Here is a 12,628-nt window from a genome sequence, read left to right as displayed (position 1 = left end):
GACGTGACAGCGGGCAGTGAAGTGTCCCTGTCCTTACTTCACATATCAGCTTGATTTGCTGAGCAGGGAAGAGAGTGCTGGGCACTGCCTGAGCCTCTCCACCACCTCCTGCCATGCCAGCATCCCCAGCCCAAGGATGGAGAAAACCCTTGAGGACCATCAACGCCCCTGTCCTCACCAGGAGACTGTTCATTAATGTGGCTGAAGAGCAGACTGAGCCCACCGCGTCCTCCATGGTCATCAGCAGGGGCTTTGGTTCCCCCACCTCCTGCCTGGAAGTCCACAGGTCTCCCTGTCTCCCTAGAGGGGACAACCAGAGCTGTGTCTTTGGCTCTGGAGATGTTCCCACCAACTATTTTTTTGGACAAGAAAGCACTCAAAGGTGCCCGCATCCTCTTTGGAAAACCAGTCACCCTGGAATCTCTGGCAGGACTTTGCCTCCCCCGCCCCGGACCCTTGCAGAGCCTCCGCGGGAGCCTTTCCCAAATCCATCCTCTGCTCAGGGCGGTGCTGCCAGCTCCCAAAGCCACGCTTAACTTGACACATGTGTGCGGCCCTGGGAGATGTGGCAGCTCTGATTCTCATTTGTGCCACCTTCCCCAATGCCAACCTGAGGGGGGTCTCCTCTCCAACACACCCACCTCTCTGCCAGACAGGCCGGGGACTCCTGTCCCCTTCTTCCCATGGCTTGGGGTCCCAGTGAGGTGGCTGGTGCCAGTCCCAGTCCTGGCAGGTGTCCCCAAAGCTGCGGGGAGCATCAGGAAGGGCTGAGCCTGTCAAGGACGGTGGGATGGTTTGTGCCTCCTGCATCCCTTGTGGTCACCTCTAGCAGCTCACATTCAGGACCCTCAGCTTCCATTGAGGACCCCCAGCTTCCATTCAGGACCCTCAGCTGCCATTGAGGACCCTCAGCTTCCATTCAGGACCCTCAGCTCCCATTCAGGACCCTCAGCTTCCATTCAGGATGCTCAGCTGCCAATCAGGACTCCAGCTGCCGTTTGGGACACCCAGGTTTGGCTGTGGCTGTGCCACTGGATACCATGCCCAGCACAAGGATAAGAGTGATGGGGAGCCAGTGGCACCTCACCTCTGCAGCTCCCTCTGCAGCGAGGTTAAGCTCTGCTTAAGCTCTGCTTAATTGTGATCCTGGTAGAGCCCTAATATGGGGGATGCCCAAAGGGAGGCTTTTCGGAGAGGAAGAGCTCCATGCAGCCTTACCTGGGCTATTGGACAAGCACACAGCCACTCTCCAGGCTCTGAGATGGAGGCACCGACATTCTGGAGTCTTGGGGTTTGGTACAGCTTCTCTCAGGATTTTGGGACCAAGGTGCAGGGTGCTGCACGCCACCATGGGATGCACCCCTTGGGCTGCACCCTCGCAGCCCCAGCACAGCAGGTTTCGGGGTGTGGACAGAGCCAGTGTCAGTGAACACGGCCGTGGGTCCAGCTGTGCCTGATCCTCGCTGACGAAACCCCCAGTTTGTGACACAGTTTTTGGCGCTGGGTCCTGGCCATCCGCTTTCTGTCCCAGCACTCGCCTTGCAGGAAGGCTTTGGGGATGGTGGGGGCGGGGGGGACGGGGAGGGGGAGCCCATTTCAATTGTTTGGGGAATGGAAGTGACTCGTTCTGCGGCTGGAGGAGCCCAGCGGAGCTCACTGCGTGCAGGGAGTTTTTCCACTGCTGTCGCTCCCATTGGAACAGCGGAACCTCGGGAGCTTCCAAACTGGTGGCATTCTGGCGGCAGGGCCGGTTCTGGTGGCTGGCCCTTGGGATGCAGCCTTGCCTGAGGCACAGGTTGTGCATCACTTAACCGGGGCCGTTTCAGGGGGGGAATGTGCATTTTGTGGGGTCTGGCTTATTTTTGGGCACAGTGGAGTGGGGAGTGGTCTGGAGGGGACAGAGGGTCTCTCATCTAGTACAGGCTGGGATTGTGCTGCCAGAAAACCAAGGCATTTAGGGGCAGTAGGTTCCCACCTTTGTGTCTCCAGGCAGGGGTGAATCTCCCACCTACTCCCATTTGAGCCCGGAAAAATGAATCACCGAAAATGAAACGAAGCAAAGAAAGCAAGCAAAAAAATAATGATTAAAAAATCCCTCCCCAAAGCCGCCTTCCAGAGGGTTGGGCAAAAGATAAAAGCTCTCGGAAGAACCGGGACTCCTCCTCTCCCACCGCCGACCTCTCATTTAAATGTCTGTGCGGAGGCTGCAGCCGGCACTGCCTCGGCGGCCGCCCCAAGGGACCCCCGCCAACCCCCCCCGCCCACCAGCCCAGCCGTGCCCCCGGGGGTGATGCCCACGCAAGGCAGCGGCAGAACCGAGGCTTAGAAGCCCGTGGTGACACATCCCCAGGGAGGACGGATCGGTACTGGGGTGCTCCGGGGGGTCCCACCACAGAGCATGCGAGAGCCCCGGGGGAGCTGAGCCGAGCAGCGTCTGCCGGGGCAGGGAGGAGTGGACAGCAGGGGCGTCCCGGTGGATGGACTCCCTGAGAGCAGCCCCCCCGATGTCGGCTCCACTGCTGCTCTGGGTCATCCTCCTCCGCTGGGCCAGCGGTGGGGGCTTCATCCGAGGAGGCAGGACGTGGCAGCACTGCACAGGTAGGAGCAAAGGGCACGGGGTGGGTGGGCTGCACCGGGAAGGGGGTGTCAAGACAGGTGTTAGCCCTGCTGGGAAACGTGCTCCCATGGATGGGATGTGCCCTGCACTGCCAGGGCAGACCCCAGAAGATGTGCTCTGTGTTTGGGGGGCATGCCTCAGGTGGGTCAGCCTCTCGCTGGCAGCCCAGCCCCAGGATTTGAGCACCCTGTTATGCCTCAGGTGCTGCAGCTTCCAGGACTCTGCCAGCATCCATGGACAGTGGGCAGTGGGGTCATTCCTGCACCTGCAGCCCCCACCAGCAACCCTCTCAGAGCTGTGGAGAGAACTGTGTGCCTGTCCCTATGGCACAAGCACTGTCCCAAGGTCTGCTGGCCCTGAGGACATGAGAGGGGAAGGGCTGGAAGGAGAAGGAGAAGAGAGCCATGAAGTCCCCTTGGAAAGTCCCTCCTGCCCCAGACTCTCCTGCGCTCTTACAGGCACAACCTACGCCCTCTGGGAGTAAATGTCTCTGTCTCACTGCCCCCAGCCGAGGAGCTGGCAGCTCCAATGGTATTTCCAAGATGAGCTTGGGCTGAAGGGGATCTCCATGCCCTATCTTGGCCATCCCATTCCCATCACTGTGCTGTGTGGGCAGTGAAACCTGAGCTCAGTTTTTGGGGCTGCTTGGGCCCAGGATCTGTGTGCTTGGGGTTTGTCCCAGTTTGTTGGTGCCTGTATTTGCATTTTATTACAGCACAGACGATGTGAGAACGACAACTGGGAGAGATTGGAGAGTTTCTGCCCACTGCCTCTTTCCTGAGGTGCTCGAGTCTCTCTGGGAACGTCCCTGCCAGGGATGTCAAGGCTGGGGACCCCAGCATGAGGTGCCCTGACACCACATGTGCTGCCCAAGCTGGGCTGGAGCACCCCAGCTGCTCTCCCAGCCTTGGCAGTGGCAGATGTGGGAGGCAGTTGGATTTAGAGATTTGGGTTTGGTTTTAGGACTTGGTCTCTTCCTGGCCCACAGCCTCCAGACCCACCTGAGCTGCCTCCCAGCTCATCCCCACCACCCCAGGGGCAGTTGAGGGCTCCTAAACCCCTCTGCAAATCCAAGCCTGAGTTCAGCTTGTACTTTTTGCTGGGAAAAACGGAAACTGGCCATTCCCCAAGTGGTGCATTTCTGAAAAAAGCTGCTTGAGTCAAACCTCCCCAGTGAGGCTTTGTTTTAGGAACAGCTTAAACTAGTGGTGGGGCAAGCAGGGGGCACACAGAGTTGCCAGGGTGGGAAAGACCTCACCGATCTCTCTGCTTGGGGCTGAATGGAGCAATGTGAGCAGATTCCTCTTTGCTCTGCCCACCTGGAACTGGGCTGGCCAGGGGTGCCAGGAGGAAGCGCTTCCCTTCTCCAGCTGTTTTGGATTCAGATACATGGCCCAGCCTTGCTCCCAGCTCCCTCCCTCGCAGCTCTCCCGCTGTGCCCCAGCAGCCGGGATTTATTAGTACAAATTGGAGCTAAAAGCTGGGTCTCAGCGGGGTTGGGATGGAATCAGGGATATTTTAGTGTAGCCAAGTGCTGCTTCATCCCCTGGGCATCACTGCCTTTCTGTGCAGATGCTGCAGGTCTGCCAGGAAAGCATTCAAAAATAAAAATAGGAGAGTTGCCAAGGCGAGGAAGGTTGGAGAAGCCCCCACAGCAGGTACAGCCCTTCCTGCGGCTGCCGGCACGGGGCTTGCTGAGACATCAGACCGACGGTCACTCTGACACTGCTCCGTGGGGTGGCGCTTCATGGTGCCCATGCACGGTGTGTTCTCACCAGGGTGATGCCCTGGCGCTGGGCACGTTGTTTTCTTTTCTGGGGAGAGGTTAATTATTTATAATGAGCGGTTTTGGTGCCTGCTGGGGGAGTACGTGTGCGTGTGTGCAATTAGGACTGGGCTGGGACAGCCTGAACCGGGACTGAGGGGTAGAGCTGTCCTCATGACCCTGGGGACAGGGATAGGGAGGGGGGCTGCCCCATAAGCGAGCCCACAGTGCTGGATCCCTGCCTACTCTCCTGGCTCTGGAGTTGCTGGTGCTGGTGTATCCCGAGGAAGCTGGGGCTGCCTGGCTGGCAAGTCCCAGCTCCGGGGACAGCATTCAGAGCTGCATTAGTGGGATGACTCCGCAGAGTAAATGTTCCCTCTAGCCCAAAGCAGGGGCTCGGGGTGGATCCCAGGCAAGGGCCAGCAGGCTACTGGGGCACACAGCCATCCTGTTGCCAAGGAGCACCCCGGCCAGCGCTGCGGGAACCCCATCCCACAGTGGGACAGGGTGGGACGGCTTCCACCGTTGTGACATGCTCCGCCGTCCCTTGGCACAGACCTGCGCCCGCTGGACATGCTGTCGGAGGCGGTGCCGGCCGGCGCGCTGGCCCGCGGCGTGCGGGTGTTCCAAGTGCAGGGCGTGCGCGGCTTCCAGCTCACCGCCTCGCGGCCCCGCGCCCTGGGCTTCCCCGCCTCCCGGCTCTTCATCCACTGCGACCGCTTCCCCGAGGAGTTCTCCCTCATCGTCACGCTGAGGGTGCTCGGCGTCCCCGCCAAGGTGAGCGCGGCCGGCCGGGCACGGCGCGGGCACAGCCCAGCCCCGCAGCCCGCGGCAGGCAGGCGTGAGACCGTGCCCTCCCGCAGAGGAACGAGTACATCTTCACGCTGATGGCGGAGGAGAGCCCCGGCGTACTGGTGGGGCTGCGCTACGCCCCCGGCAAGCTCCACTTCCTCTTCTGGAGCCAGGAGCGCGCCGGCGGATGGCAGACCCGCGTCACCTTCCCCAACGTCTCCCTCTCCGACGGCCAGTGGCACACGCTCGTCCTGGCTGTCTCCGGCCAGTCCTTCTCGCTGACGGTGGACTGCAGCATCCCCAAGGATGTGTAGGTTGGGGGCAGTGGCGGAGGGGTCAGGAGGGTGGGCAGGGTGATGTTCCTCCTCCACCAGCTGATTCTCCTCCGGCCATCAGTAGATGCCATGAAATTGTCCCTACCTTTTCTCTGCCTATCCCCAGGGTGTTGGAGACGCCGTTTCCTGCCTCGCTGTCGGTGAGGAGAGCCAGCTTCTACCTTGGCAACAGGCGGAGAAGGAAAGGCGTGTTCACGGTAGGTGCCCCTTGGCGTGGGGTGCCCACGGGTGCCCGGGGGGGCTCGTGGCTGGCCGTGGGGTGACCCACAGCCCCCTCTCAGCCCCTTACAGTGGCAGGGCAGGAGGGAGGGCAATGAGCAGAAGTTGGGCAGGAAATCCAAGGCATGAATCCCCTGCGGTTCTCACTCTGTGATCTTTCCGGACTTTCCCTCCATCCCACTGCTCCTGCTTTCCCAGGGTTTGCTGAGACAGCTTGTCCTGCTGCCAGGAGCCGATGCCACCCCTCGGATATGCACCACCATGAACTTCAAAGTAGCAATGCTCTCTGTCCCTGCTATCCTCCAGGATGTCCCTGTGAAGCCAGCGAGCAACGAGGTGCTCAAATACCCCTACGGTCAGTGCCCTCCAGTGCCTCTGTCAGCCAGCCCTGCCTCTGTGAGGAAAGGCCTCTGTGCGTGGCAGAGCATGGAGCAGGAGCAGCACCCTCTGTTTCTCAATGTGTGTGGGGTGGGATCCATGTCCACAACTCCCCTGGAGAGATGGGGTGCTCCTGCCTGGGTCCCTTAGCAGTGCTGGGCTCATGTCAATGGCCCCACACATGGCCTGTGTCTTCCCACGTTGGTGCTGGAATGCCATTTCCCCCATTCCCTGGTGCCCATCATCAGGATGAGACCAGGACATCCAACCCTGCTTCCTCTCTGCTCCTCCACTGTGTGTGCTAAGAGGCTCCTGCCTCACTCCTCTCGTGGCCAGAGACTGACACGAAGGTGACCCTGGGGTCCCGTCCACGCTGCACCAAGCAGGAGAAGGCGCAGTTCTGGTTCAATGCCTCCCGACGAGGGCTTTACCTCTGCAACGGCAGCACCTGGGTCTCCATGCTGGAAGGTACTGCTGGGGAGGTACTGGCATTCTTTGGGAGGGAGGCAGGGAGGCTTTTGCAGCAGAGCAGCCCTGCTCCAACCAAAATCATCTGGTTTTAACCTCACCCCTCTTTTTTGTGGTCTCCCAGTCAAGCACAGGCTGGACTATGTGGAGGAATACCAGAGCCTGGTGACCAACTCTGAGACGATGGGGATTGAGGTCTTCACCATCCCAAAGGTGGGACTGTTCGCAGCCATGGCCAACCGGATCACCCCGCCGGGATCGGCCATCTACAAGTGGACCGATGGGAAGTTTGTGCCCTACCAGAACATCCCCACCTACCAAGCTCAGTCCTGGAAGTATTTCACCATTGGGAAGAAGGTGAGTCTGCCTGGAAGGTGCCTCCATGTTTCAGTACATTAAAGTTTCCCAACACTGGCTTCTCTGGAACCCAGGGTCTTGGGCATGGTTTAGGGAGTGAATCTTTCTCTCTTTGATGGAGTCACGCTGACACCAAGCTGATATTCAGCTGACCAAGGTCTCTCCAGGGACTGCTGGCTCGTCTGTGGGCTGCCTGCTCTGTTTTACTGTTTTGCTGAGGCACAGCTACATTCACCCAGGCCATTTCCAGCACCTGATGTTGGCAGAGTAGGTGACTGCATCTCAGAGATCTACTTGTGGTCTTAGAGAGCCATCAGAGCCTGCAGCTCCCTCCTGAGACCCACTGAGTCCAACCTGCTGCATTTTTAAGCTCTCGTGTTTTTAAATAATTCTGGGACTTTGGAGCCACCTCTCCTCCCTTGGGCAATCTGTCATGGCACTTGTGAAGAGTATCTGGCTGGTTCCTTTCCCTGGGAAGCTTATCACTTTTGGAGGAGCCCCAGGCAAGTCACCTGCTGAGAGCCAGCTCTGTGCAGGGCTCCTGGGGAGCTGGGATCATTCCCCCTCTGGCATGACCCATTCTGGCTTTGTCACCAGTGTGGCTGCAAGGCTCCTCCACTGCCAACCACACGCTCCAGGATACAGAGGGATGGACAAAATTCTTGCCTCCCTGTTGGTTGGATACAAACAGGCCATGTCCTCTGTTGGTGGTGAGGGAACATGATGGTGGAGGCCATCCCTGATGGGCAACTTGATGGTTGGGACCGTCCCTGCTGGCGGGGTCCTGCAGAAAACCCAGTCAGCCCTGGAAGTGCAGCTGTGTTACGGTGCTGGCTTTGGGCTGGGAACATGCCTGACTTCCCCAACACTGCTCTTCATTGCTCCACTGCACCCTCAGAGGCAGCAGATGAGGTGGTTCCCACCAGCAGATAAACCCAATGCTCAGCACACTTGTGCATGGAGACGATGGCCAGAGAGGTGTTGCACCAGCAGCAGTACAGGTCTCTGCAGTAGCCCAGGTTCCCTGCACAAGTTGCAGTTGGGATGCACCTCTGTGGGTGTCATACCTTGTTACTGCACCAGGACCTGCTGGTGCTCCACCAGGATGGAGTGAAGGGCCCCACGGGCAGTGTGGGCGCTCTGGTGGCTCCTGTCAGTGGAGGCTCAGGGATCACGGGCTCCTGAGTTGTGGGGCTGGATCCAGGTGTCTCTCTTCCCACTGAAGCTGTTTCTAGAGGTGCCCCAAAGGGAGTCCCTTGACTGGGACTCTCAGAGAGAGCAGTGCTGGGGATGCACCTTCCCTGAGGGAACAGGAGGACCCAGCACAGCCCTGTCGCTGGGGGTGGCAGGGTCCTGCATGGGCCAGGAGGCAGGAGACTTCCTCACTGACGGTTTCCTCCCTGTGGGCTGTGGCCCTGTGCCTCCTTGTGGCCCAAACTGGGGCATAACCTCTGCCTCTCCATCTGAAAGACACTGGAATGGTGGAGCCAGCATGACAGAGCTTGGATGTGCTCCCTGCCTTGCACTTGGCCACCTCTGCTGCACCACGGCTGTCCCTGACATTTGCACAGGGGTTTCCTGATCTGGAAAATGTTTTGTGTCAGGGAATTGTTATCATTATTGTCATTGTTATCATATCTCTGATTTTTCTTGAGCCACCTTTCCTTACGAAGAGGTTTAGTAGCCCAAACCCCCCTCCTTCCCCAGTCCATTTCACATCCATGCTCCCCATTCCCAGGGCTGGTGAGGCACAAGCAGACACTGCTCAGCTCTCCCTCCCCTTGTCTAAGAGGCTGTTACTGAAAGCTGTGTCCCTGCCACACACAAACACCCCCACAGGCCACTGGGTCCCTGTCGCTACTTTGAGTGCACTGTGTTGCTTGGGAACTGCTTAGGGACCCCAGCCAAGGGGCCACATTGTCCTACAACAGCCACCTCATCCCTGGTGCCCCATCCCACCTCCCCGTGCCCATTCTTGTCCGTTCTCCTTTGAGAGGAGAAAATCAAGCTATCCTGGCTTGTTCCTTTTCAGATCTTCCTAGCAGTGGCGAATTTTGAGCAGAATGAGAGGGGTCAGGAGTTCTCTGTAATATACAAGTGGAGCCGCAGGAAAGCGAAATTCATCACGTACCAGCGGATCACCACGCACAGCGCCAGGGACTGGGAGGCCTTTGTCATTGAGGGAGAGGCTTTCCTCGCTGTGGTCAACCACAGAGAAGGTACCCAGCCCTCATATTCCCTACAGGCCCTGGGGTGACATCTGGGACCATGGCAAGTGCCCTGCTACAGGTACCTGCTGAGAGCATCCTCCGGTTGCTGTGGAAACCCCGCGGCTCCCTGTGCATCCTCTGCTGGAGCAGAGTGCAGGGCAAAGCCAGGGAGATGTGCATGCAGCTGGGAGCGTGGTGTCCCTCAGGAAGCCTGAAGCCTGGCAGACCCTCCCGTTATAGGGGAGAAAATCATTTGGGGAAGTGGCTGATGCAGACCCCCTCTGGGTTTCTGGCAGCAGAAGACAAGGACAAGAGTGGGGACGGTGTCTGTGCTGAATCTCTCTGCTGCTTTTCATTTTTATCGCCTATGCTGCATAACCTGGTAGCACCCCAGGCTGAGCCTTTTGCACACAGGAAACTGAGGGAAGCTGAGTGAGAACCTGCTGACATCCCTTTCTCCCTCCCTGCCTGGGCACCCTGCAGACATGATCCAGCCTTGTTCCCCCTCCTGGACCCTGAGTTGTTCTGGGCTGGGACATGCACTCCTCAGCATGGAGGGATGAATGGGTTGATAGCACGGCCCTAGCTCTCCAGGATGCTCCCAGACAGGTTCAAAACACTGGGCTAATGGGCTCTTTCCCTGCCACCAGGGCTGGCTCCAGGGAAATCAGCTCCTCTGGCACCAGGCTTGGAGATGGTGGCAGGTTCCCTGGGCACCTGTGAGCTGGGCTGGAAACTCCATGTTGGACCCCACAATGGCCAGTTTGCATGAGACCTGCTCCCACGGCAGTGTGGTCCCTTCGGCAGCCGTGCGTGCAGGGGTTAAGACCATCACGGCTAAGCCAACCTGGGGAGGTTTCCCTTGGAGGGAGGTGGATGGCCAATCCCTGAGGGGCTGCCACTTATCCATGTGGCCGTTCCCACACATTGTCCCTGCAGCCTTTCCTGCCCAAGTCCCTTCTGCTGCAATGAGAATTTAAAGCCAGCTGGGTCTCACACAGGTGTAAGGTTGAGATGCTCGAGCAGAGCCCAGGAGCTGAATGGAGCATGAGCTTTGGTGCTGGGGGGTAGCCCGTGATGTCGGAAGCTGAGGGACGTGGCTGGGAGTGGCCCCACTGCACAGAGCCACCCCATGGGACAGCTGGCAGAACTTGGCTGCCCTGGGACGCTGGCACGGTGCCTCTGGGCTACTGCTGACATGGGGACATGGCACCCACCTGTCCCTCCTCTGCCAGGGCTGCCACAAAGCTGCCACCATACATGCAGGACAAGTTGCTGGTGTGTGCCATGGGATGGAGGGTCTAGGTAGGGATAGAGGCTCTAGGTATAGCTGGAGGCTCTAGACAGGAATGGAGGCTCTGGTTAGGGATGGAGGTTCTAGGAAGGGGTTGAGGCTCTAGATGGGAATGGGGACACTATGTAGTGGTGAAGGCTGTAGAATCTCTCCAGCTACTTCTTGGGCAGCAACAGGTCACTACCAAACAGCGTCATGACCTGCTGGCAAATATTCGCGTGGCTGAACCTGTTTTTTAGACAAGCCAGGTATCCCTTTCGCTCACGGTGCACATCTGTCCATCTGTCTTCCCCAGGGAACAACCACAATATAGATAGTGTGATATACAGGTGGAACCCCAGGACAGGGTTGTTTGAAACTAACCAGACCATTCCTACCTCTGGAGCCTACGACTGGGAATTTTTCACCATTGGACCGTATTCCTTCTTGGCTGTAGCGAACACATTCAATGGCACATCCACTAAGATCTACTCACACATCTACATCTGGCTCAGTGGTTCTTTCCAGCTCTTCCAGTCTATCCTGGTAAGGCTTGCCTATTGCTCCTCAGTCCCCCTTAGGGTTTAGATGAGCCAGCTTGTCTCATGGTCTCCTTCCCCGCAGACATTTGGTGCTGCTGACTGGGAGGTTTTTCATATTGGGGACAGAGTCTTCCTGGCTGTTGCCAACAGCCACAGCTATGACAGTGGGATGCCAGCGCCCTCCAACTTCTACGCCATCAACTCCTCCATCTATGAGCTGAACATCACCGCCCAGATGTTTGTTAAATTCCAGGACCTTCTCACCTACAGGTACCTTTGCTAGCAGTCAGGGTGCTCCTCAGTACATGTCCTACCCCTGAGAAGCCTGGAGGTGACATAAAGTCATAGAATGGTTTGGGTTGGAAGGGACCTTAAAGATCATCTCATTCCAATCCCCTTGCCATGGGAAGGGACACCCTCCACTAGACCCAGTTGCTCCAAGCTCTGTCCAGCTTGGCCTAGGACACCTGCAGGGATGGGGCAGCCACAGCTTCCCTGGGCACCCTGTGCCAGGGCCCCTTCTCTTTCAGTTTAAAACTGCACTTGTTTGCCTACAGGAGGGTTCCTGCAGGTTTTCACACTGCCAGGGACCGAGACTGGTGGGAGGGCGATTTGTGACAGACCCTTGGCACTAAATCCCAGTGGAAGCTGGTAGAAGGCCTTGGATTTGGGAATGAGGCTGGATTTCTTTCAGGAGCAGCCTGGGAAGAGCAGGGTTTCCTGTGTGTCATCAGGGTGGCAGAGATAGGGGTGGGTTGGGCTCAGCCCCATGGACACACCTCCTCTTCTTCAGGTGGCCACACAGGGGCCACCTCACCTGTCCCTCTGCTTTCTTCATGCCCAGTGCCCTGGACTGGGAGTTCTTCACGGTGGGAGACGACTCTTTTCTGGTGGTAGCAAACTCCTTTGATGGCTTCACCTTCTCTGTTAACAGTGTTATCTACAGGTACTGTGGTGGGCAGGGCTGGGGGGCTTGGGGGTTGTTCTCAGCAGGAGCAACCCTGCCCAGGGAGGATGGATAGGACTGCTCCCTGTTTTCGGGCAGGAATGGGGAGCCCCAGTGAGGGACTGGGAGATACCAGCCCCAGGGCTTGGCTCTCCTGCCCCTCCCAGGTGCCCAGCTCGTGCCCCGGGAGCTAACTGCCCTCCCCGTGCAGGTGGCAAGGCTACGAAGGCTTTGTGGCAGCCCACCACCTCCCCACCGTCGGCTGCAGGGACTGGGAGGCGTTTCACACCGCTGAGGGCTCCTACCTGCTCTACTCCAGCGCCAGGGAGCCGCTTTCCAAGGTGCTCAAGCTGAAAACCACCTGAGGCGGCTGAGACCTGCTCAGCTCATCGCCAGGACGGGGGCGAGCTGGGCATTGGGGTGAAGATGGACCACAGAGCCCAGGGACGGCTGCAGCATCAGCCGGGCAGCGGGCAGCGGCTGGCTGTGCACTCTGCAGGAAAGGGAGGAGGAGGAGGAGGAGGAGGAGGAGGAGGAGGAGGAGGAGGAGGAGGAGGAGGAGGAGGAGGAGGAGGAGGAGGAGAAGGAGGAGGAGGAGAAGGAGGAGGGAGCTCCAGGGCTCCCTACAGCCTTGTCTGGGGGCTAGCAAAGGGGCTGAGACCCTGCTTTGGTGCTGTTTCTCCTGGGAAAGCTCTCCCACTGTGCTCCGGAGCCATGTCCTACACA

At 58.6% G+C, this 12,628-nt stretch overlaps 1 protein-coding gene across 2 annotated transcripts; it reads left to right on the top strand.

Annotated features, from left to right (window-relative positions):
• Positions 1-5,196: 5,196 nt before the first annotated feature.
• On the top strand, positions 5,197-12,395 carry TSPEAR (thrombospondin type laminin G domain and EAR repeats). Of its 2 annotated transcripts, XM_027897665.1 has the most exons (10): positions 5,197-5,484; positions 5,616-5,706; positions 5,927-6,083; positions 6,443-6,574; positions 6,699-6,931; positions 8,964-9,150; positions 10,731-10,960; positions 11,039-11,226; positions 11,801-11,902; positions 12,114-12,395. In XM_027897665.1, the coding sequence occupies exons 1-10, from the start codon at positions 5,270-5,272 to the stop codon at positions 12,265-12,267; spliced, it is 1,689 nt and encodes a 562-aa protein (XP_027753466.1). In that variant the 5' UTR covers positions 5,197-5,269; the 3' UTR covers positions 12,268-12,395. The 2 variants fall into 2 exon arrangements, with proteins under 2 accessions (XP_027753466.1, XP_027753467.1); XM_027897666.1 differs by lacking the exon at positions 11,801-11,902.
• Positions 12,396-12,628: the final 233 nt, after the last annotated feature.

Source organism: Empidonax traillii, unplaced genomic scaffold (genome assembly GCF_003031625.1).
Source record: "Empidonax traillii isolate 1590-97213 ecotype Southwest subspecies unplaced genomic scaffold, ASM303162v1 scaffold554:size495636, whole genome shotgun sequence".
Taxonomy (NCBI): domain Eukaryota; kingdom Metazoa; phylum Chordata; class Aves; order Passeriformes; family Tyrannidae; genus Empidonax; species Empidonax traillii.
Note: the sequence above shows the minus strand (reverse complement) of the source record. Positions and strands in the feature narration are given on the sequence as shown.